The sequence below is a fragment of the Salmo salar genome, chromosome 12, assembly GCF_965601325.2.
Source record: "Salmo salar chromosome 12, fSalSal1, whole genome shotgun sequence".
NCBI lineage: Eukaryota > Metazoa > Chordata > Actinopteri > Salmoniformes > Salmonidae > Salmo > Salmo salar.
Window position 1 is genome coordinate 62,625,136 of NC_138302.1, and position 24,987 is coordinate 62,650,122.

The window sequence follows — 24,987 nt, forward strand, 5'->3', positions numbered from 1 at the left end:
AGGTGGTGAAGGAGAAGGTCAAATATTGAGACAAGCACACGCAATGAAGAGCGGGTAACAGATAGGACTGAAAATAATCGACATAAAGCTCATACACACATCCAAACGCCATTGTGGATTAGAATCTAACAATCACAAAAACCACATAGAGTGGAAAACACACACACACACCTGCGACATGGAGTGGGGTCCACTTGTTGCGGCTCTCCCTGAGGTGGCAGGAGACCCCGTGGGACAGCAGGACCTCCAAGCACTGAGCGTGTCCCTTCTGGGCCGCCAAGTAGAGGGCAGTGCGCCCCCCCGCATCCCGAACGTCCAGACTCACCAGCGTCTCAGACAGCACCCCCAACGCCTCACAGTGACCGTTATACGCCTGGGTGGAGGGGGAAAAACATGAGTGTGAGAATGGCGGTGGGTCACTGTGTTCGAGGGACATCACACTCCCACTTCAGAACTACAACCACACAACAGTCAAACTGAAGTGTGTGAGAATGGGGGGGGGGTAAATGTGTCAATTCATTGGGTAAGTGTGTTAAATGAACAGTTCACTCCAACTTTGAACTTGAACTGTAGAACTAAGACGGGCCATAATTAAACTAATGTAATGTGTTAATTTGAAGTTGAAACAATCTATAGAAAGAGCATAGACAGTACAGTCAAGTAGACCTTCAGGCCAGCGGAAACGAGGCTAAGCGGGTGTACTGTACTCACGGCTAAATGCAAAGGGCTAACTGGAACACTGCTCTCCACGTCTCCCAGACAGTTGAACGACATCTCCAAGAGCTGGGGGAAAGAGGGACAAAGACAGGAGTTTGCAACATGTACATACTGCACCACATGCTGAGATCACTGCACTTCCCAAAGGAAGCGGTACACGACTCAGTCACCTGAGCTTAGCCCTATGAAGAGGAAGTGACAGTAAATTATTTACCGACACCCACTCTCAGCTCTTAAAGGTGTGGCTGAAAATACCACTTTATTATTACAAAGTCCATTACCAGCTTCAAACCAAGTGCAACTTTGAACGTGTCTCGATGCGCTAAAGTGATTTCCTTTCCTCGTCTTCATCGGCACTGATCTGAAAACAACGGACTAGTGAAAGCAACATGGTTGGATGTCTACTAGGACTTTCCCGTCACTTGCCCTGTTCTTTCATAGTGCAGATGAAGACGAGGAGGGTCAGCCACTGTTGAAATGCATCCATGATACCACTCATCTTTGCCTGTCTGTCTGCAGCATGCACACACACACACACACACACACACACACACACACACACACACACACACACACACACACACACACACACACACAGGCCTGCAGTCCCTCCTCCCACTGACTCACCAGCTCCAGGTTCTGCTTGTTTCCGTGGGCTGCTGCGTAGTGGACTGCGCTGTAACCCTTGGTGTTCCTCAGAGCCGGGTCAGCCCCGTTATCCAGCAGATACTCCAAACAACTACACATACAGAGGAGACTGTCATGTTAGGTCAACCAACAGGCTTCTGGATACACAACTACGGCAACACAGAGAGGAGAAAAATTGTCAAACAACAAGCCGTCAAATACACTGAACAAAAATATAAACGCAACATGTAAAGTGTTGGTCCCATGTTTCATGAGCTGAAATAAAAGATGCCAGAAATGTTCCAGACGCACAAACAGCATATTTCTCTCAAATCTTGTACACGAATGTATTAACATCCCTGTTAGTGAACGTTTCTCCTTTGCCAAGATAATCCATCCACCTGACAGGTTTGGCATATCAAGAAGCTGATTAAACAGCATGATCATTACACAGGTTCACCTTGTACTGGGACACTCTAAAATGTGCAGTTCAGTCACACAACACGTCACAGGTGTCTCAAGTTGAGGGAGCTTGCAACTGGCATGCTGACTGCAGGAATGTCCACCAGAGCTGTTGCCAGAGAATTTAATGTTAATTTCTCTACCATAAGCCACCTACAACTTCGTTTTGTAGAAGTTGGCAGTACGTCCAACCATCCTCACACCCGCAGACCACGTGTATTGCGTCATGTGGGCGAGCCATTTGCTGATGTCAACAGTATGGCTATGGTATGGGCAAGCATAAGTTACAGACAATGAACACAATTGCATTTTATTTATGGCAATTTGAATGCACAGAGATACCGTGACGAGATCCTGAGGTCCTTTGTCGTGCCATTCATCTGCCGCTATCATCTCATGTTTCAACATGATAATGCACGGCCCCATGTTGCAAGGGTCTGTACACAATTCCTGGAAGCTGAAAATGTTCCTGTTCTTCCATGGCCTGCACACTAACCAGATGTCACCCATTGAGCATGTTTGGGATGCTCTGGATCAACATGTACGACAGCGTGTTCCAGTTCCCGCCAACATCCAGAAACTTCGCACAGCCATTGAAGAGGAGTGGGACAACATTCCACAATCAACAGCCTGATAAACTCAATGCTAAGGAGATGTGTTGCGCTGCATGAGGCAATGGTGGTCCCAAGCCCCTACCTTATTTTTAAGGTATCTGTAACAAACAGATGCATATCTGTATTCCCAGTAATGTGAAATCCATAGATTAGGGCCTAATGAACTGATTTCAATTGACTGATTTCCTCATATGAACTGTAACTCAGTAAAATCTTTGAAATTGTTGCATGTTGCGTTTATATTTTTGTTCAGTATACATGGGCGGGTTAACTTGAACTGCAAACCATTGTAGAAAATTGTACATTTCTAAACAGTTCCCATCTTCTGAGAAACCAACATTCTTGAGCTTGGTCAGTTGGTAGGTTTGTATGTTTTAAGCTTGATAAAACTGAGACGACATCATGGTGAGGGACTTACAAAAAGTCCTCCTTTGCCCTCTCCTCACTCTGGTGTCCAACTGAGTAATGTCTGTCCACTCTGAAACAAAAACAAAAATGTCAGTCACATTTTGGAGTCTGGAATTTTTTTGCCCCTCTGTGTGTGTGTGTGTTATCTGTGTGTCTCACCGGCAGAAGGTCTGCGATGCGGCAGCGTAGTGCAGGGGGCTGCAGCCTTTCTGGTCCAGCTCATTCACCTCGGCACCAGCACTCACCAGGGCAACCGTGCACTGGTAGCTCCCATTCGCAGCAGCGTAGTGCAAAGGAGCTCTGCCAAGAGAGGGACGGAAGAGGTGATGAGTCACACTCACGAGAGAGGATAGAATAAAATAGGATAGAATAGAATTCACTCAATGACAAAAATGCTATGGGGGAAAACAAGTTTGTTGAATTCCAGAATGAGACCACTCACTTTCCCAGTTTGTCCTTTTTACTCAAGTCGGCACCACTGCTCAACAGCAAGTTAAGACATTCAACGTTTCTGCCGTCAAAGAGAGAACAGAAATACAAATGAGATGATTACACAACCATTAACAAAGCTCTCTCTTCATTAAAAAAATGTGTGTGTGTGCGCGGGTACGCGTGCTCACCCTCCAGACGCAGCGGCATGCAGGCAGGTCCTCCCCAGGCTGTCTGGGGTGTTTATGTCAAACCCGGCTGATAGCACATACTCGTTGCTTAGAGATGATACAATGCTGTACAGCTGACCTGCAGGAAGTGCGACAGCACAAAACAGGAAGTGTGGTCATACAGGGTGACCACATCAGGAGGTCTGGATGGAACAATGGCCTTTGTGTGTACTGAGAAGAACATCTATTGAAATCTCGGTTTCTGAACATGACACTTAATGAGGAAAAGCAAGAAGTTAAAGAATGTGCTGTACGTACATGCCCTCTCACATTCTCTCTGACACAGAACTACTTAGGTCAGATAGAATGTACACATCCATGAAACATGATCCGTCTCCATTACACAAACAACAATTTCAGTCTATAGACTTACCTGAGGAGAGTAACTTGCGACAACAGTCTGAAAACCCGTAGAGCACAGCCAAATGCAACGAAAACATCCCATGAATCCCTTGCCTACAGAGAGAGAGAGAGAGAGAGAGAGAGAGAATGACCCAGATGGATACGGGAAGATATAAGACGGGCAAGGAGATCAGATACTGTATCGTCTCAAATATGTAACATACAATGTTAACTAGAAGAGGAATGCGAGCTTTGCTGCTAGTTCTGTTGAGATGACCATTATGTTGCATAAGCAGTGGAAGAGCTGATCTTCTGACAACGTTCTCTCAGGAGAGATGTCCTTGTTCTGCCATAAATACTGTTTTTCTACACCTGAATTGTGTCTTTTCTGTAACCTGATTGTGTATATGTGTGTCGGTTATTCTATCCTTGAGGGGACCAAAAATCTCAAAAAGTCCCCACAAGGATAGCAAAACGATCCATTGTGGGGACATTTCCTATGTCCCCATGACGACAAAGGCTATTTTAAGCTTAGGGGTTAGGTTTACAATTAGGGTAAGGGGTTAGGAGTTGGGTTAAGTTTAGGGGTTAGGTTAGAGAAAATAGGATTTTGAATGGAAATCTATTTTAGGTCCCCACGAGGATAGAAGAACAAAACATTTGTGTGTGTGTGTGTGTGTGTGTGTGTGTGTGTGTGTGTGTGTGTGTGTGTGCGTGAGCAGCGTTTTCCATAAATAAATATAGGATAGCATGCCCCCCCCCAATTTTCTTTTTTTGCCGATCGAGTTCTATTTTGGTGGCCTCTGGTACATTCTAATGCCTTAATTCCATCCGAAACACAAAGTTAAATTATTGAATACTTTAACAACTTTACTAGGCTTGGGCAGAATCCCGTATAGGCTTGTGCAGAATAGCGTATATACCATATACTGGGTATTTGGAAGTGGCCACGGGAGGCTTTTTCAATACCGTCAAACCTATTTCTTTTAAGTTTTTCAATAAATGTGAAAATTTTAAGCTACTTTTTTTAAAGTAAATACCTGCAATCAACTTGTGCAATACGCTAGGGGATAAAGAAAATTGCATTCTTGTCACATCATTTTACATTATGAAGCTTACCATAGTTCCACAACTGGAGAAAGCGGGAGCTGGTGAGTCCAGCTGTGTATTTGGTTTAACTAGTTAGCTAAGTGGCTGAATTAATAAGGAGACGGGGCATCATATAGTGTGAGCTTTCTGACGGTTTTGAGAAGTCAAAGCGCTTTGGATGAGTTTTTTTTACTGTTGTTTTATTTCTTTACACACACACACACACACTTGGTTAGAGCCTGTAAGTAAGCATTTCACTAAGGTCTACACCTGTTGTATTTGGCGCACACGTGACAAATAAACTTTGATTTGATTTCCTTGCGTTTTTTTCTCCTCTCCTTTCTCGGCTCCTCAGCCTGCTCCTCTCCTGTTCTGAGCGGAGCAGGCAGGCCCATTGCCCTAGCGACTCCACACAGACAAAGCGTGTACACATGCATCTCTTCCTTCAGACAAGCATGCATCAAAACGTTGTTAATTTGACAATGTCTCTTTCACATTCGCTTGAAAAATGTCCAAACTCACCAAAAATGACATTTGGTAGCTACCATCTATGTGTGTGATCTGGATTGCCCATCTTCGCAATTAGTTCATTTCTGTTTGCGCTCGTTAGCATTATCATTAGCATATTTAGCTAGCAGCCTCTATGGAAATGTGCTATTGTGCTAATTTTGCTAGCATTCTGTAATAGACACCCAATGGGCTTTTTAAACATTTTAGCACCCCCTTGTGTACTAAAACGGTAATACCGTAAATCCCGGGATGAGAGAAGGACGGTATGACGATATGAAAATCTGGATGTCACCCAACTCTAGACTTTACCTCCCAGATTGGTAAAATTAGTCGTGTTACTGAGTAGAAAGACATTATTTTACAATTAAAATTACTGAAAATGTATGAATTCAGTGTGTTGTTTTTGTTATCGTCTAGACCTAGATGATCAGGACTATTTTCTAAGTAAGAGAACCATTTTTAACATTAAAACCAGTCATCTCTTCATATTTACAGTACCGCAAAATATGAATTGCCACAATGTTTGTTCTTCAAATTATGTATTTTATTGGCTCTGCTGCTGTGGACAATTAGGGCTCTATTTTCCGCTGGCGTTAAGGCGGTACTAGTGACAAACACACATTCAATGGCAATTTTGACCTATTAAAGCCAGCTTCTTTAAGACCAACCAAAAGCTGGTTTAAGGGGTAACGCGGGTGGTTATGGCATGCATTTTGACAGAGGAAATGCAGCCCATCCAGACATGATGCACACCGCCCATACGCACATGGAACAAGAGTAATGTGATTTTTATTTGATTAAAAACCAAGCATAGCCTCCCCTCTCAATGAAGGCTGTTTTTTTTGGGTCCTGCCCAATGTAATCACCAAGTAGTCAAGACTGTCGATAAAGGGTTTGGCTCGTGAGACAGCTTGGAAATAAATCTTAAATTACCAAAGTTTTATTAAAATATCAAGTTTAAGAGGAGCAAAACAGTGAGCTGACATGAACTTTTATCTATGTATTGTAGGTAGGCCTAAATTATTTTAGCCATGCAGCTTCTGTTTTGGATGTGCTTAAATTGAGGATACCCTAGGATAGGGGGCGCCACAGCGCATTTTGAAAAAAAATCGTTCCCATTTTCAACGGCCTACTAATCAAACTCAGAAGCTAGGGCATGCATATACTTATTATATATGGATAGAAAACACCCTAAAGTTTCTAAAACTGTTTGAATGGTGTCTGTGAGTATAACAGAACTCAAATGGCAGTCAAAACCCCGAGACCGATTGAAACAGGAAGTGGAATTCAGAATTGTGGACTCGACTTCTCATCTTTCCCTATAAATCACACCGTTAACCATGGTTCAGTGAGCACTTCCTATTGCTTCCACTAGATGTCGCCAGTCTTTTCACAGTGGTTTGAGCCTTATACAGTCGAAACTCAGTGAATGAGACTCATTGGAAATTGGTCACAGGGGATGGGCCATCACCATTATGACGCCGGCGGCCATGTCTACCCCCACCTTTGGAAACGGTTTGAAAGACAATTAAATCATCCCCCTCGAATCTTATTGGCTCTCTTGGTGTTACAGGCCCTGAAGATTAATGTTTTACAACGTTTGACATGTTTGAACGAACCTACAGGCGGGAGAATCATTTTATCCGAAACTTCAGCCCTGCGCACATCGGAGAATTTGGAGAGAGCCCATTAGCCTGCTACCAACAGCAGGCTAATGGAACGTGAAGTATGGACTTTTTCGACCGAAAATACATCTGTTGTGGACCTGGGATTCTTTCTGATGAAGACAACTAAAGGTAGGCGATTATTGACAATATTATACAAGATGAGATGTGACATGCGATTGTTCCAAGATGGCGCCGAGCTCATTTTCTGAGTATCGCATCTCCTTTTATCGCAAAGTGTGATTACCCAGTAAAGTTAATTTAAAATCTGGTATGACAGGTGTTCTCAAGAGATATTCATCTATAAATGTTAGATTGACAATATAAATTTAAAAAATCGTTATAGGATAGTAATTTAGGGAATTGTAGCATTGTTTCCCGGGACGCATTTGAGGGGAAATTCGTTAGTCAACGTCAGACGCCGATGTAAAATGCTGTTTTTATATATAAATATGACCTTTATTGAACAAAAGAATGCATGCATTGTGTAACATGATGTCTTAGGTGTGTCATCTGATGAAGTTTGTAAAAGGTTAGTGCTGCATTTAGCTGTTTTTTGGTTATATGTGATGCAAGTGGTTGGTCGGAAAATGGCTGTTGCTGCTTTTTACGATGGACTCATCTAACATAATCTAATGATTTGCTTTTCCTGTAAAACCTTTTTGAAATCGGACGACGTGGGTCGATTCAGGAGAGGTGTATCTATAAAAAAATATATATATTCATTTTTTTTTTTTGAAATTGATTTTTTTTTAATGCTAATTGGCGATATGATTTTTCGCTGGATTTTGATCCCGCTGACGGGATGAGACGCTGGAGAGGTTAAAGCCCCCTCCATGATGTAGGCTACATGTGTCCATGCCCATCATGAAACGAGAGATTAGGACCTCTGTGAATACTATCTGTAAGATGTTTATAAAATATTATTTGGGGGCAGTATAACGGTGAGTGGACATTCCCCCTTTCTTTTTATATAGGATGTGAAAAGTTTTGATGTGTGTAAAACCTGCCATAGTCTAAGTTGCCTTGTCTGTATTATATGGGTATATAATATATTATATGGGTATATAATACAGACAAGGCAACTTAGACTATGGCAGGTTTTACATCAAAACAGGGAGCAATTATGGTTCCTAGAACTGTATTTAGACATAGCCTATTTTAAAACAAGTTGTTGTTTTGTTTTAATTAGAATTTGATTACCAATAGCCTAGTGAATTTAAGCTTTCTTATTGACTACGTTTGGCATGTCCACAGACGGCAATTTACAGTAGGCCTAGCCCATATATCAGTGTGAGTTCTATAGCCTGTTGAACAATGTATTTATATATTGAAGCAATGCAATCAGAACAATGTGGACTGCAAACATATTTTGCAAATATGGAGCAGGCCATTTAATGAACTAGGCTATAATTGACTAACATTGATATTGGAGTAGATGACAACGCAATACATTAAAGACCGTAAATATACAACTTGAAGCAACCAGATAGTGCATTCATACCCCTTGACATTTGGGGTATGAGATTTTTACTGAGGATGGATACTAACAACAATACTAACCTAATTGACAGGATGAAAAGAAAGCCTGTGTAAAGAATAAACATATTCCATGACATGCATCCTGTTTGCGACAAGGCACTAAAGTAATACTACAAAAAGTGACAAAGCAATTCAAAATATTCTGTCTGCAGCAAATCCAATACAAACACATTACTAAGTACAACTCTCCATATTTTCAAGCATAGTGGTGTCTGCATCATGTTATGGGTATGCTTGTAATCGTTAAGGACTGGGGAGTTTTTCAGGATAAAAAAAGAAACGTAATGGAGATAACAAGCAAAATCCTAGAGGAAAACCTGGTTCAGTCTGCTTTTCACCAGACACTGGGAGATGAATTAACTTTTCAGCAGGACAATAACCTAAAACAAGGTTTCCCAAAGTCGGTCCTGCCTGAATACTTTCCGAATGCACTAGTGTTGTATTTTTCAGATAATTTTTTACAAACGTTAGAATGAAAGATCTGTTCAAAAAGAGCCGTTAGTTGGCGAACAACCCATCACTAGGCTACACTGACCAGTCACTGGCAAGACTCGACATAGGCTTAGAATCCCAGGAAAATACAAACAAGATCTTGAGTTTACTTGTTCCGTTGCGATACCATGGAAATACACCTACATTGTATGATTTATGAATAGCAAAGGGATATAGGAGATTGACTTTATTCAGTCAGTTCGACACCGTTCGGTCGTCAATCAAAGAAACAGTAAATAGCCTATGCGCCCAACTCTGTGGCTGGCTATAGGCCTATGAAACACGCAAAAGAAAATAAATGAAATGTGCCACAAAACAATAATTAAGTGGATTTCAACTCATCGTTACCACTTACATTACATGGGATGTGTAAATTCACTCACAGGAGATGAAGAAGCATCATGCTCTCCCTCCTCCGTGAAAAGAAATTTGACTGAAGTCAACCACAGCGCACAAAAATAACACGGGTACCGAGAGGCGGGAGAGACTGCAGACTGACAAACCAGGGCCCTGATTCCCAAAAGCATCTTAAGGCCTTTCAGCCTATAAGAACCCGCTAGACATCATTTCGAGGCGTCTCCTTTAGCATATGCATCAGATGCATATCAACCCGCAAGATGCCGCAAACATAAGCACAAACGATTGATAAATAGTGCATCAACTATTAGAAAGGATTAACGGCATGAAGAAATATTTGTGGAAATATATATATATATTTTTGAAATACCAATAGTTATTTGTTTAGATTGTAGAATTATACAAAACATATCCTTGACTAAGTCCTACAAAATACGTAGGCCTATAGTCTATTTTAGTTTCCCTTCCAATAAAAACCTTGCAGTGTAATCCATTTGATCAAATTTAGATTTGTAGATTCGATTAGTAATAGAGTTAAAGTCATTAAAAAAGTCCAGTTACAGCTTCTTTTGACAAAACAAAAAACATAATATAACCAGCCAGGTGCGCAGGTGAAATGATTTGCTGTAATCCTAAACAAAAGCACCAGTGCATGAAGAATTGTAAAGGATGAACTGCATAAATAAATATTTGTGGAAATACAGTGCATTCGGAAAATTCAGACCCCTTGACTTTTACCACATTGTGTTACGTTACAGCCTTATTCTAAAATTGATTAAATCGGGTTTTTTTTTTACTTCATTAATCTATACACAACACCCCATAATGACAAAGCAAAAAAAGTTTTTTTTTTAGAAATGTTTGCAAATTTAAAAAAATAAATAATGAAATATCACATTTACCTAAGTATTCAGACCCTTTACTCAGTACTTTGTTGAAGCACCTTTGGCAGCGATACAGCCTCGGGTCTTATTGGGTATGACGCTACAAGCTTGGCACACCTGTATTTGGGGAGTTTCTCCTATTCTTCTCTGCAGATCCTCTCAAGCTCTGTCAGGTTGGACGGGGAGCGTCGCTGCACAGCTATTTTCAGGTCTATCTAGAGATGTTCGATCGGGTTCAAGTCTGGGCTCTGGCTGGGTCACTCAAGGACATTCAGAGACTTGTCCCGAAGCCACTCCTGCGTTGTCTTGGATGTTTACATATGGTTGTTGTCCTGTTGGATGGTGAACCTTCGCCCCAGTCTGAGGTCTGAGCGCTCTGAAGCAGGTTTTCATCAAGGATCTCTCTGTACTTTGCTCCGTTCATCTTTCCCTCAATCCTGACTAGTCTCCCAGTCCCTGCAGCTGAAAAACAACCCCACAGCATGATGCTGCCACCATCATGCATCACCATAGGGATTGTGCCAGGTTTCCTGCAGATGTGACACTTGGCATTGAGGCCAAAGAGTTCAATCTTGGTTTCATCAGACCATAGAATCTACTGAGGAGTGGCTTCCGGCTGTCCAATCTACCATAAAGGCCTGATTGGCGGAGTGCTGCAGAGATAGTTGTCCTTCTGGAAGGTTCTCCCATCTCCATAGAGGAACTCTGGAGCTCTGTCAGAGTGACCATCGGGTTCTTGGTCACCTCCCTGACCAAGGCCCTTCTCCCACGATTGCTCAGTTTGTCAGAGCGGCCAGCTCTAGGAAGAGTCTTGGTGGTTACAAACTTCTTCCATTTAAGAATGATGGAAGCCACTGTGTTCTTGGGGACCTTCAACGCTGCAGAATGTTTTTGGCACTCTTCCCCAGATCTGTGCATCGACACAATCCTGTCTTGGAGCTCTACAGACAATTCCTTTGACCTCATGGCTTGGTTTTTGCTCTGACATGCACTGTCAACTGTGGGACCTTATATAGACAGGTGTGTGCCTTTCCAGATCATGTCCAATCAATTGAATTTACCACAGGTGGACTCCAAGTTGTAGAAACAGCTCAAAGATGATCAATGGAAACAGGATGCACCTGAGCTCAATTTCAAGTCTCATAGCGAAGGGTCTGATGAATACTTATATAAATTAGGTATGTTTTTTATTGTTAATACATTTGCAAAAATTTCGAAAAACCTGTTTTCACTTTCTCATTATGGGTTATGGTGTGTAGATTGATGAGGGAAATTTTAGAATAAGGCTGTAATGTAACAAAATGTGGAAAAGGTGAAGGGGTCTGAATACTTTACGAATACTTTACGAATTCATGACAAGATATAAAAAGTTGACAAGATATACATTTGTTGATTGTACTGGACACTATTGTGCCCTTATACGCGTGCCATTATGCATGAACCATATCTCGTTTTCTCTTCATGCTTTGGGCCCACACTCAGCACACAGCTTTGGGGCTTCGTGTGAGCAAGCCCCACAAACAAAATCGATTGCACTGCACATCGTTTTCACGGGCCTTGTTCCGTGTACACCTGCCGAAGGTGTCACATACTCTGAGGCGGTTGCGTGGCACGGCCTCTCGTGAAAAAGTCAATCCCATACCGATCAGATCAAAATGACTCCACATCAATTTCAAACTCAAAACTGATCCTCTATCCGGCTCCAACTCATCTAAATTCTGCACCGTTTGCAATGCTGTCAGTGCGTCCATTCGTTTGGTTCGGCTTGCCATTGTGAACTACACACATTGTATGTTGTACGCCGTGTGTGATTTGACTCTGAGGGGAAATTACATACAATTTCCAGCTTTTCATAATAAAATAATTAGACCGCCCACAATTCTTTAGAATAATTACACTATTGTTATAAATTCAAATCATCTTCACACTCAAAATTCAGATCAATCAAATTCAATCACCCTCTTCACTCTCCTCATCATCCAGTCCAGTGAAGTCACATACACCATTATCAGTTTCTACCTGGTTTCTGTCGCCCACTCATCCATTGACAACAGAACAGCATATTTGAATTTTCTTATGTTACTCGTTTTTGCTTAGTAGTGTCATGACGTTGGCCTCTTTGGGTACAGGAGGGACAGTTGACCCCCTCCCCTTTGTACCATTCCCCAACCTACCTTCCCCCCAACCCAGGCCCTGTGTGAAAGGGTTGTAAAAACCCTAAGAGGAGAATCTCCTACCACATGTTTCATAGAGAGACAAAGGAAATTCTTCCAACTCATAGAATTGGAGAACCGAGCGACATGTGTGTTCTGGAGAAGGTATGGAAGATTGGTGAAGAATCCAGCTACGAACTGGTCCGCTTGGTACAATTGTGTGATACTCAGAAGAGACAATATAGCCATATTACCATAAAACTGTTTATATAATAGCCTCAGCTTGAGACTTGCATCATAATGGTTGTATAGAATGTATTAATAAGGATAAAGCTTTTGTAATACATTGAGATGCTATGTACTGATGTAATGTGATAGAATTGTATTTCTGTAACCAAGTCTAACTCAGTCATAGGCACGCCCCCAGGGACACATACAGGACCAGGCGTCATTTGACAAGCCTGTTCAAGGGTCACTATAAAACCCACCCTGATTTACATTTCTCCAGACCAGGCCTCCACTCCATGGCCAATAGGTTTTACCATCCAATTCCTCTACTGAAAGTGAACTACACCACGTGGTTAACTTTTAGACTATCGAGACCGACAGAATAAGAACAAGTCTTTGATATTAATTATTAGTCTGCAGCTAAGTAAATTATATCATCGAACGCGAAGACCAACGAAACATCCATTCTATGACGACATTAATGAATGTCGCTCTATAAGATCCATTCTAACCGAGAGAGAGAGAGAGAGAGAGAGAGAGAGAGAGAGAGAGAGAGAGAGAGAGAGAGAGAGAGAACGCGGACAAAACTCCCCAACAGAACAGAACTCTCCAACAAGAATCAGAACGACACACTGAGCGTAAATATATATTGATTGCAATTGTTCCCGAATGAGTGAGCCTTCAATTGTTAATATTAATGAACTCTGTAGGTGTGCATCCTCAGCTGACTTTTATGATCCATTGTTCAACAGGCCGACCTGCCTGTTTAGCCCATTAGGGCACATTACGCTACCAATCCTTTGTGACGATAATTACTGTTTGTATGTTCTCTGTTAATTACTTAGTGTAGTAAATAAATGATTTTAAGACAATTGATGTATGGATGATTTTAGTAAAGACTGGGTTCGTGCAGATACAACAATTTACGACGTTTGGAATGAGACTGAACGCGAGGTAAAATACACCATTTAAACCAGAAGATAATCGGCCTATATTATAAAATAGGAAAGTTATATTAGGAAAATTATAGCTTTGTAATCTGAATATTCTCCTTGGTGCCCCGATCTCCTAGTTAATTACAATTAAACGATTAATCAGTTTAATCGCGTGATAATAATTACAGGGAGTTAATTGATAAACATGTCTTCAGTTTAATGTTACCCCAAAGACACGACAGTAGCAAGAGCAATGCTACCCCGCGGGTGGTCATGTGCTGAATGCATAGACAGCACGGATACATTTGGAAGCATGGATACATTTGGAAATAGAGCTGCACCTCTTGAATTATGAGAGTTACTTGACAAAGCTAAGCGTAATAGAAACTGCAGAATATGCTCATCAGATTGGCTATAGGCTAACGTTTTATTATGTGTGAAATTTGTTTAGGTGTAGTCTTGATTGGCCGGCCGTGAAGGCTGACTGGCATCGTTTGTTTCCCGCTCATCAAGTTGGATAGAGTCAAGGATGTGTTTTGCATTATTCTAAAAGGTCTACTGCAACACGTAGCATGTTTTTTCCTTTCCTTTACGATAAATTTGATAAGTAAGAGTTATAGTAAAATAAAACAGTCCCATAACAGCTTATTTTTAAAGTAAAAGTGTAAAAGAGAATGGCATCAACCCCCCAAGGCGCTCGGTCAAATGATTTGCTGCTGATTAATAGGCATAACAACCTCATCATTAGACTATTGTCTTTCTAAATGAAATCAACCTCTTCACCCTCCTTCTCATTCAGTTAGGCCTCATTTAAATTCCATTGTGGAGGTGCACAATTATCGCACATTCATTCATTTGTAATTCAGTGAGGAGAAAGACGCATTAGCGCCTGGCTGGGTACATTGTCTTGGCTGTTAAGTTAGGAATAGGTGTGGAAAGAAAACAGGTAAAAAGGCTCTCAATACTGTTATTTCAAAATTCTGACAAATGAGCAGTGTGAAATACAAACATTTAGGAAAAGTCAGGGAAGGGGCAGGACATCGCTTTTTTGGGGGAGGGGCAGATTTTTTTGGCCGTTGGAATATGGCGGTTCTAGCGTTAAGATGCTTTTGGCCCTGCGGCGTTTCCTGTCGTAGCTCGCTTTGTGACTGACAGGCGCCTGTCCTATTAATAGATCACTAGAAGATGCATACGTTCATTCTCGCAGGAGAAGGCTATATAGACTTCTCTGACTAGCAAATTGAAACTTTTAAATGAAAAGAGCAGCTAATTTATGAAGTGGAAAGTAGCCGCGCTTATGGAAAACAGTCTCTCACCTGGCTGTGTCAGCACCGTTCGTCATCAGGGTGCTGATCAGCAGCTCGTGGCCGTGCTTTGCAGCAACGTGAAGGGGAGTATTGCCATATTTATCTACACAGTCTATATCCCCACCTGCACACACACACAGAGAGAGAGAGACACAGAGAGAGAGAGAGACAGAGAGAGAGAGACAGAGAGAGAGAGAGAGAGAGACAGAGAGAGAGTTAGAGGCAGAGGACATTTGCACCATATTGTTTTTCACACAGTTATGAGATGCCATCAGGCTGTTGGTGTTGTGGTGGTTGCTATGGGCTGGAGGATGAGTGTTGGTGTGTTCGGCTGTTGGTGTTATGGTGGTTGCTATGGGCTAGAGGATGAGTGTTGGTGTGTTCGGCTGTTGGTGTTGTGGTGGTTGCTATAGGCTGGAGGATGAGTGTTGGGTGTGTTCGGCTGTTGGTGTTGTGGTGGTTGCTATGGGCTGGAGGATGAGTGTTGGTGTGTTCGGCTGTTGGTGTTATGGTGGTTGCTATGGGCTAGAGGATGAGTGTTGGTGTGTTCGGCTGTTGGTGTTGTGGTGGTTGCTATGGGCTGGAGGATGAGTGTTGGGTGTGTTCGGCTGTTGGTGTTGTGGTGGTTGCTATAGGCTGGAGGATGAGTGTTGGGTGTGTTCGGCTGTTGGTGTTGTGGTGGTTGCTATGGGCTGGAGGATGAGTGTTGGTGTGTTCGGCTGTTGGTGTTATGGTGGTTGCTATGGGCTAGAGGATGAGTGTTGGTGTGTTCGGCTGTTGGTGTTGTGGTGGTTGCTATGGGCTGGAGGATGAGTGTTGGGTGTGTTCGGCTGTTGGTGTTGTGGTGGTTGCTATGGGCTGGAGGATGAGTGTTGGGTGTGTTCGGCTGGTGCGCTTCAACTGAAGTTTGCCCCTGAAATACTGCAGGCACTTTTCACAAACACACTATCCTTGTATTTGAAGTGTAGTGTGAGATAATAGTGTTTTATGATGTGTGCGTGGTTACCGTTTTGGATAAGGATCTGGGAGCGGGTGAAGCGCCCGTGAATAGCGGCCATGTGCAAAGGGCTCTTCCCTTCTTTACTCTGTGAGAGAAAGTGAGAAACAAAAACATTTCTTGTTATGAAAATAATCGATTTACCTCAACCATACACAAAACAACTTGGGACGTTATTCAAAATATCCTTGTTTATAAATGCCACTTCTGCCATCTGTTGACTAAGACTCCCAAATGGCAGCCTATTCCTTATATAGTGCACTACTTTTGTCCAGGGCCCATTGTGCACTATATATGGAATAGGGTGCCATTTGGGGTGCAACCAATCCCTTATTCCCTCATTTCCCGGGCGTCCTCCGACTGACCTGCATGTTGACGTCAGCACCATTGTTGACTAGCAGCTCGAGGCAGAGCGCCCCATTGGTTGAGACAGCGGCCAGGTGCAGCGGCGTGCCGCCGTGGTGGTTGGGCTGGTTGACGTTGGCGCCGCGGTTCACCAGCTCGTTGGCCACCGCCTCCTGGCCCGTGTAGCACGCCATGTGGAGCGCTGTGTTCCCAAAGGCGTTAGGCTCATCAATCTGACGTGGAGACAAAGAAAAGGCAGAAATGAGATGGTGACATGGTGGTGGGAGATGGGATGGTTATAGGGCCTGAAGATTTCCCTGATAGGCCCTAACCTAAATATTATACTAGGAATGCACCTTTGTAAAAACATTTTTTTTTTTTTTTTAAACACACAAGCAAAGAATTCAACAATAGGAAGCCACACGACAGATTGAGTGACCTTATGATGGTGACCGTATGGAGCCCCACCCCCTGGCCCCTCACCTCTGACCCCAGCCGCAGCAGGTACTTGACCACCTCAATCTGGCCGCTGGCAGCTGCGGCGTGGAGCGGGGTATAACCGCGCTTGTCCCTGCACATGGCGTCCGCGCTCCGCGACACAAGAAGCTTCACGATCTGCAGATGCCCTGAGGGAAGAGGAGACAACCATACATTCATGGAACATACAGACACTACAGACCCACAGACAGGTTAACGAAAGCCTTGGCAATTTTCTGTTTGTGCGTGAGGATATGCAATTTGGCACAGGTTTGCTTATCTTTGTAGACGAGGATCCCCTGTAGGGTTGTCACGCTAGCAGTATCACGATACTCGGACGTATCGTGGCAAGGAAACAAAACATGGAGGATTTAATTTCTTGAGGAAAACCAACCAAAGCTAGAACCAAACAGCATTAAATTTGTCACCTAGTCACATTTGTTTATTTTACAAGCTATAGCACCCACAATTTTACATAAAGTCGTTTTCTATAGGACAATAGAGTTTAGTCCAATTTGTGTTTTCTTTTTTGCCATGGAAAATCTGGTATCGGGATACTGGTATCGTGACAACCCTAATCCCTTGATGGGAAGTTTGCAAGTTGATTGGCAGATCAGTGAATCTGCTCAGTGCCTTTGCTCAGGCCAAGCCTCTTGAACAAGGAGAGGAAAGTGTGTCAATTTCAGGAAGTGTCCATTCTAAGGTCCCACCCACCAAGGTATGCGGCCCAGTGGATTGGCTGCCTCTCCTTCTTATCGCTGGCACTCAGGTTGGCCCCTTTGTTGAGGAGCAAATTCACCATCTGGATACAGACAGGAGATAGTGAGTTAAAACGAGCACAGTAAGACACCTTTCTGAGTAGAGGAAGAGCAATTCAACACCTAGGCTACGTCTGAAATGGCACCTATTCCCTGTATAGTGGGTACTATGCGGGTCCTGGTCAAAAATAGTGAACTAAATAGGGGATTGAGTGCCATTTCAGTATTACTCAAAACCCTCCACCCTATGACCGTAAACCCCCGCTGTGACCCCTGACCTCCACGTGGCCGCTGTGTGCAGCATGGTGCAGAGCCGTTCTGCCGGAGCGGTCCGCCACATTCAGGCTGCTCAGCTTGGGGATGAGAGCCTCAGCGCATCGTGTGGCCCGGTTGGCCGCAGCCACGTGCAACGGCGTCTGCCAGAATTTATCCCGGGCATTGACCTCCGCATCCTGTCTCAGCAGCAGCCCCACGGCCTTCTGGGAAAGACGGTAGGAGAATAAATAAAAAGTACGAGGAGTGCGACTTCATCACCGACATTCATATAGCTACTCATTCAAGGAAGGAGAGAAGATGAATTTATCTGCCATATTGATTACCTAAGAAAATGAGCCCTGAGAAGTGCTATTTAGACTGATGAGGAATTCCAGGTAAATGACTGTAGCAGGTTTTACATATTGTATTTGACATGGCACTGTCCTGCAAAGATAGTCTTACTTCGTTCTGTGAGGCAGCTGCCCGATGCAGGGGAGTCCGCCAGCCTTGGTCCTTAGCGTTAATACTAGCACCTGAGAGAGAGAGGAGCGAGCAAGAGAGAGTGAGAGAGAGAGAGAGAGAGAGAGAGAGAGAGAGAGATAGAGAGTGAGAGAGAGATAGAGAGTGAGAGAGAGATAGAGAGTGAGAGAGATAGAGAGTGAGAGAGATAGAGAGTGAGAGAGATAGAGAGTGAGAGAGATAGAGAGTGAGAGAGAGAGAGAGTGAGAGTGAGAGAGAGATAGAGAGTGAGAGAGATAGAGAGTGAGAGAGAGAGAGAGTGAGAGAGAGAGAGAGTGAGAGAGAGAGTGTGAGAGAGAGATAGAGAGTGTGAGAGAGAGATAGAGAGTGAGAGAGAGATAGAGAGTGAGAGAGAGATAGAGAGTGAGAGAGAGATAGAGAGAGATAGAGAGTGAGAGATAGAGAGTGAGAGTGAGAGAGATAGAGAGTGAGAGAGTGAGAGATAGAGAGTGAGAGAGTGAGAGATAGAGAGTGAGAGATAGAGGACGAACTCCGTCAACTATTCTGTAGCACAGCTCAACTGATTAAAAAAGAAAATATGCAGATGGAACAAATTTTCAATACTAATTCAGCCAATCACAATGGACCTCAGATCTCAGATGGTCAGTAACATTCGCACACTTCTCTGATTTCATTATCAGTATTTACCTTTAGGATAAGGCTTCTTATCCTCATTGACAAGAGGGAAGGGTTTCACTGCTACTTGTATATTCCAACAGATATGATTAACTGTCCTTTATTCAACAATAGGATAGGGATAATTGAGTGAACAATGCGAATCCCTCTGAAAACGGCCTGTCTCATGCTGGAGAACGTTACCTGAATTAATGAGAAGGTCCATAATGTGAACATCGCCCAAACACGCAGCAGCATGTAAGGGGGTACGGCGTTCTTGGTCCTGAGGAGAGACAGCAGACAGAGAAACAACAGTTAGCAAGAGCCCAGATTTAAGCCTACTGTTGGTTCTGATATCATCCTAAGGCAGTGTATTAAAAACAAACAGTGAGTTGAACGATAAACCCCAAAGCCAAAGAATATAAGACATGCTACATCTAACATGACAGGTTTGAACTTCATACTAACTATGTAAAATAGCTTTCAATTGCAGGATATTGAAAATACATAAATAGAATTGCCATCATCCTGCAAAAAAATTCAAGTAAAAAGAATATTCAATATGAATGCACAGTGGAACTTTTGTCTCACAAAATAATCGTCTGCTGCATCTAATCATTTTGCAAGGAGGTAGACCTGATTTTTTTATTCCGCAAACTGAAAGAATTTCCCTGGCAACTCCAACTGAATTCTTCCACTGCTCTCGATGTTTGCTACATACTTCAGTCTGAGACTGCCATCGTTGAAGAAGTTCGTGTTGACGTCAAAATGAGTGCCGTTGTACATAAAGTCATCAGCGATTGGATCATCTCTAACTAACCTCTAACTTTCAAAACGCGGCATACCCACGTGTGTTTCAAAACGCGGCATACCCACGTGTTTCAAAACGCGGCATACCCACGTGTTTCAAAACGCGGCATACCCACGTGTGTTTCAAAACGCGGCATACCCACGTGTGTTTCAAAACACGGCATACCCACGTGTGTTTCAAAACACGGCATACCCACGTGTTTCAAAACGCGGCATACCCACGTGTGTTTCAAAACGCGGCATACCCACGTGTGTTTCAAAACACGGCATACCCACGTGTGTTTCAAAACGCAGCATACCCACGTGTGTTTTGACTCTGGACTAACCAATCGGTTTTTGTGACCAATCAGAATGGTTCGAATGTGATCGCATTCTAGAAATCATTGGGAGGTACTCAGATCCAGACTCGTTGCAGAGAAGAAACTAACGTTATAGCGTGTGGCAGTGCAAGGAGTCTGAGTAGCCAGGCAACGAAAGAAGGGCTTGAAATCCACCTCTGTGAGTAAAATTGCTCAGGCATCTCTAGCCTGTTAGCTGACCGTGTCCTCCATACTGGAATGTGTGCAGTCAGTGTAAACCCACAAGTGAATGACTCATGGCTCAGCCCTCACTCATTGCAGCCCTAGTAAGGAAATCACAGTCTTATTCTCCATACGCATCATTCAATCACTGACTGACTGACTGGAGGCCGCGTGAGAATTTTAGGCCTCCGGGAAGAGAGGCTGTTTAAGGACAAGGATCCCTGTGGGTTTTGGTCGTACACGGCAAATATGTCATCTGTCTTGCATTGCAAGAATTCATGTTTGGATGCAGTAAGGCAACAAAACTATGTGAAAGTGAAGTACAGGAAGCTCAACTGCATATTAATTAAACAGTTTTTTTTTTTTTGCTGTGCTTGAACAGAATCTTCTTTTGACTTTAAGTAGTGATTGAATACAGCCCCAGGTCTAGTGGCCACAACTGGGTATTTACAGTGGTATAATATTTGACCTCTGCCAAATATTGACTCCATGACAAATGCAAAGTATATTGACAAATGCAAAGTATATTAACATATAATACAAACTGATTTAAGTTTTTGTTGTGACATTTGACAAATTGCAGCTACTGAATTTACACGCTGGCACCAAGCCATATTTGAAGGAGTGCTGATTGAAAGCATGCACTCAATTTAACACCCCTTCCTCTCACTGTAGAAGTTTCTAGCCTCTCCCTGTTTTAGCTCCTGGGAAGGCTGCCTGTTTGTGTGTGCTTGTGTGTGTGTGTAAAGTGGACCTAGAGCATTGTGTCAGGGTTCTTTAAAAAGCCCACATCAGTAGAAATCCACTTTTTCAAGCTGAAAGACAATGGTATTATACAGTGACACGTTGTTGTTTTGGCTCTGTACTCCAGCACTTCGGATTTGAAATAATACAATTACTATGATGAATGAGAAAGTTACAGATGCACAAATATCATACCCCCAAGACATGCTAACCTCTCACCTTTACAATAACAGGGGATGTTAGTATAATTTTGGGGGGGGGGGTATGATATTCATGCCTCTGTAAATCATCATTATTAATGTTTCATTCAGGACTATCCTTAATCATGGAAGCATCCACATTAAATGTAGAAGTGTTTAGAAACATATTCAATTGATATTTACAATAAAAATGACTCCAAAATGACAATACATTATTTACCATTCATATCTATTAGGCACAAAAACATTTGAAACAACCAAAACAAACACCTAATGCATCCAAGAAATGTGTAGATTCACAAGCTTGATGTAGTAATTGCGTGCTATGAATTTTGGACCAAAACAACTTTCTACTAATTTCATAGACATGAGTGAATTTGTCGCAATACTTTTGGTACCCTAAAATGGGGGGACTATGTACAGAAAGTGCTGTAATTTCTAAACGGTTCACCCGATATGGATGAAAATACCCTCAAATTAAAGCTGGCAGTCTGCACTTTAACCTTTTATTGTTTCAAATCCAAAGTGCTGGAGTACAGAGCCAAAACAACCAAATTTGTCACTGCCCCAATACTTCGGGGCTCAATGTATTTTGGCCTTGAAGTGACAAATCCGAAACGCCCACTTTGTGCAAATCCATGTGAATGCAGTGTCTTTTCCTATGATATGACAAACATTATTTGCAACCTACATTTCTTTTTAGGCTGGGTTTTATTTTAATGCTAGCAACCAATGACCAGCATGGCATGTGTTTATTAAATCAGAAACAGCTGCAAAGTTCTTCCTCTTCATGACTGAGATGAGCCAAACAGCCTTGTGTCCACTTGACCGCCTGAGCGATGGAGAAAATTAAACGTATGTTTTTGCACCTCCGCTTTTCTTTTACAGAAAATTGTCAATTTTCACTTCTTTTTTTATCTAGTCTGTATAATAAAACATTTAAAATACAAATATATAATAGACATACACACACCTGACCATTTTAGAAATTGTGTGATATGATAGGATTTGTACTGCAGCCGAAACTTGCCAGCAGCCTACATACCAAAGGTTGCACCGTGTCCATTACAATGTAGAAAAACACAAACTATCTTTCAATAGTTATCCATATTACCAGAGCTTCATCTTATTCCTTCTAACTATTTCTATGGTGGATGTGCTGACGCAATTTAAGGAAGATGCCAAAACTTGAGATAATAATAGATGGCGAAGTCAAAGATAGGCCAGTGGTTTCCATCTGTAGCGATGTTTTCCCTAAAGCAATGATTATGACGAATCCAGCTCCAGAACCTGCTATAGCACAAGCTGGCTAATCTTTTGAATATGGTGTAGTCAACAACAAAAAACAGCAACAGATAAAATTAGCTAGCTAGACAAGGTTATCGTGCTAGCTAGCTACACCGACAGCTGTCATTGCCCTATTTGTTGATGTTTATTAACTCCACATGGAAATTCCCACACCCAAGTTGTGAATATGCGTAAGTAGCCTTCATTCTTTGGAGGTGGAACCTAAATGTGCATTTCCTCTTTAGGACAGGGAATTACATCGAAACAGTGGCTGCAACTTCCTCTGGGGGGGTGGGGTCCTTTAATCTGACAGCCAACTGGTCAGATTACCAGAGCGGTAGAATGAATGAGTGAGGAACCTGAACTGACCAGCTACTTACTTGGATGGAAGATGCCCAAAATCCCTTACTGCTAAGCTTTTCCTCCCATCAATCCCTTAACCATAAGCTAATCTGCTCCTTGTCCTCAAATACATGGGACATGTGCACATACAAAATACATCTTACACTCACAAGATGTCTCTTTAAGAGAACATGCATAGCTACTGTTGGAAGCTGAAACCAAGAATGTGAAGTGCAACATATTGTGGGTATAACATTACTGCTCCAAAGGATGATTGATTGACTGTGTGATATTAACTATGTCTGATTCAAAGTTGACATGAAGGTCAAAGCATGTAGAGGATTTGACAGGTAATCCCTTCCTGCTTAACTGGCTGGCCCGTTAAGCAAGATGTGGAGGAAATTGATTCGCACGGGGTCATGTTCATGTGTAGCGAGCCCTCTTACCAGTGCATTGACTTCTTCATTCTTGTGCAACAAAAACTTCACTTCTTCTGCATTTCGGCTAAATATAGCCTGGACCAGTGGAGTCTGGAAGAGAATATAAACACATGAAATATTCTGAGTTAAAATAAATACCATGTTTTTAAGAGTCAAAAACAGAAGCGTTAGAAGAGGGGGTTTGCCCAGCTATCGGGGAAAAGCACCAGGGAAAAACTCCCCTCTCTATGGGGCAAAATGCTCCCTGAAGATTGTGTTAAAATCTATTTTATACAATTTATTTTGGCATTTGAGTAATTGACTCTTAAAAACAGAAGTCAAATGGTCTTATTTTAATTAAATAAATCATATATCGGAAACAAAATTACATTGCACATCTCACTATGATTTATACAATTTTTTGTTTGTGTACTTTTATTTAGACTGGGTTGAGGTTTGATGTTTTTTTTCGCCCTTCCTGTCCAAATCATCCTAAAGTATATCAAAATGAGTTGTGTAACTCAAAAGTTACTTATAAATTATTATAAACCGGTTGGTTCGAGCCCTGAATGCTGATTGGCTGAAAGCCGTGGTATATCAGACAATATACCACGGGTCATTTAACGGGGGTACGACAACAACAAAAAATATGTTCTAATTACGTTAGTAACCCGTTTATAATAGCAATAGGGCACCTAATGTCTGTATCCAGGCACTACGCATTGAATCTAAGAACAGCCCTTAGCCGTGGTATATTGGCTATATAACACACCTCCTCTGGCCGTATTGCTTAATTTGGACATGATTTGGGAAATGCTAATATAGGTATCATTGACTTGCATTCATTGCTCTGGGAGACAAAATGCAATGTGGTTCGAGAACACAGATGTTTGCCAAGGCAGAGATGAGTGGCCGACAGAGACGCATTCATTCTGGCCTAATGACATACCGATCCTCCTGTGAATACAAAAAAATAGTCCTATATGGTCCAATTTCTTGCAAAGTTCTTTGAAATGTTCTCCTGAATCACATAAAACTATGATGTCATAGTCAGACTACATGCCAGCATGATATTGGTGTGATGCTTCCCTGATAACATCGGCTGGATGATTGTCATTAGCTAGCCATTTGAACTTGATTGGGAATTACTAACACAGACACTAGTCAGATTTGCTCACTAGCTAGCTGCATGCACCCATCACAACGTACTTGGAAAACGCCTCATCACGCAGTGTGATTCAATCGTAACAGCTGATGGAAGTGAAGTTAGCTTATTATAGTTTAACGTAGTGTCTCGTTAACTAGCTAAATACACAATGTGCAGCTAGCTAGCATTTATGTGCAACTAGCAAGAGACCTTACCAACAAATGTTAGTGACAGCCCAGTCCCTTGCTAGCTGATTGCAGCGAGCTACAGTAGCTAAGTCCATAACCTCGCTGCCAGCTAGCTACCGTTAGCTAGCTAAGCATTTAATACATTGGCTGGTTGTTGTCTGAACAAGTTGTGCATGCCATAAGTGATAAAATCCCAAATGTTTAGACAGTTAGCTGGCTACAAATCTGAATATGACTCATCGACAATGCTAGCTAACTAGCTACCGCATGGAATGGAAGCCTAGTTAGCCGATTAAACTCAACTAAATGTAATGGAGTTGAGCGGCAACTAGTGTGGACAGACTGGAGCTCCAACGTCACATAAAATGACGTT

General features: G+C 42.4%; 1 protein-coding gene across 2 annotated transcripts in view; it reads right to left on the minus strand.

Moving 5' to 3' along the window:
* LOC106565408 (serine/threonine-protein phosphatase 6 regulatory ankyrin repeat subunit C) overlaps positions 1–24,987 on the minus strand; it is a 42,677-nt gene that overhangs the window by 16,969 nt on the left and 721 nt on the right. For both annotated transcript variants that reach the window (XM_014132507.3, XM_014132506.3), the window contains exons 2-18: positions 23,307–23,390; positions 19,161–19,239; positions 18,285–18,355; positions 17,846–18,046; positions 17,524–17,611; positions 16,816–16,958; positions 16,353–16,565; positions 15,997–16,075; positions 15,000–15,114; positions 3,861–3,943; positions 3,449–3,566; positions 3,271–3,339; positions 2,988–3,128; positions 2,839–2,898; positions 1,345–1,456; positions 712–783; positions 172–373 (exon numbers count right to left, since the gene is read on the minus strand). In XM_014132507.3, the coding sequence (XP_013987982.1) occupies positions 172–373; positions 712–783; positions 1,345–1,456; positions 2,839–2,898; positions 2,988–3,128; positions 3,271–3,339; positions 3,449–3,566; positions 3,861–3,943; positions 15,000–15,114; positions 15,997–16,075; positions 16,353–16,565; positions 16,816–16,958; positions 17,524–17,611; positions 17,846–18,046; positions 18,285–18,355; positions 19,161–19,239; positions 23,307–23,390 (1,930 nt within the window). The remainder of the gene's footprint in view (positions 1–171; positions 374–711; positions 784–1,344; positions 1,457–2,838; positions 2,899–2,987; positions 3,129–3,270; positions 3,340–3,448; positions 3,567–3,860; positions 3,944–14,999; positions 15,115–15,996; positions 16,076–16,352; positions 16,566–16,815; positions 16,959–17,523; positions 17,612–17,845; positions 18,047–18,284; positions 18,356–19,160; positions 19,240–23,306; positions 23,391–24,987) is intronic.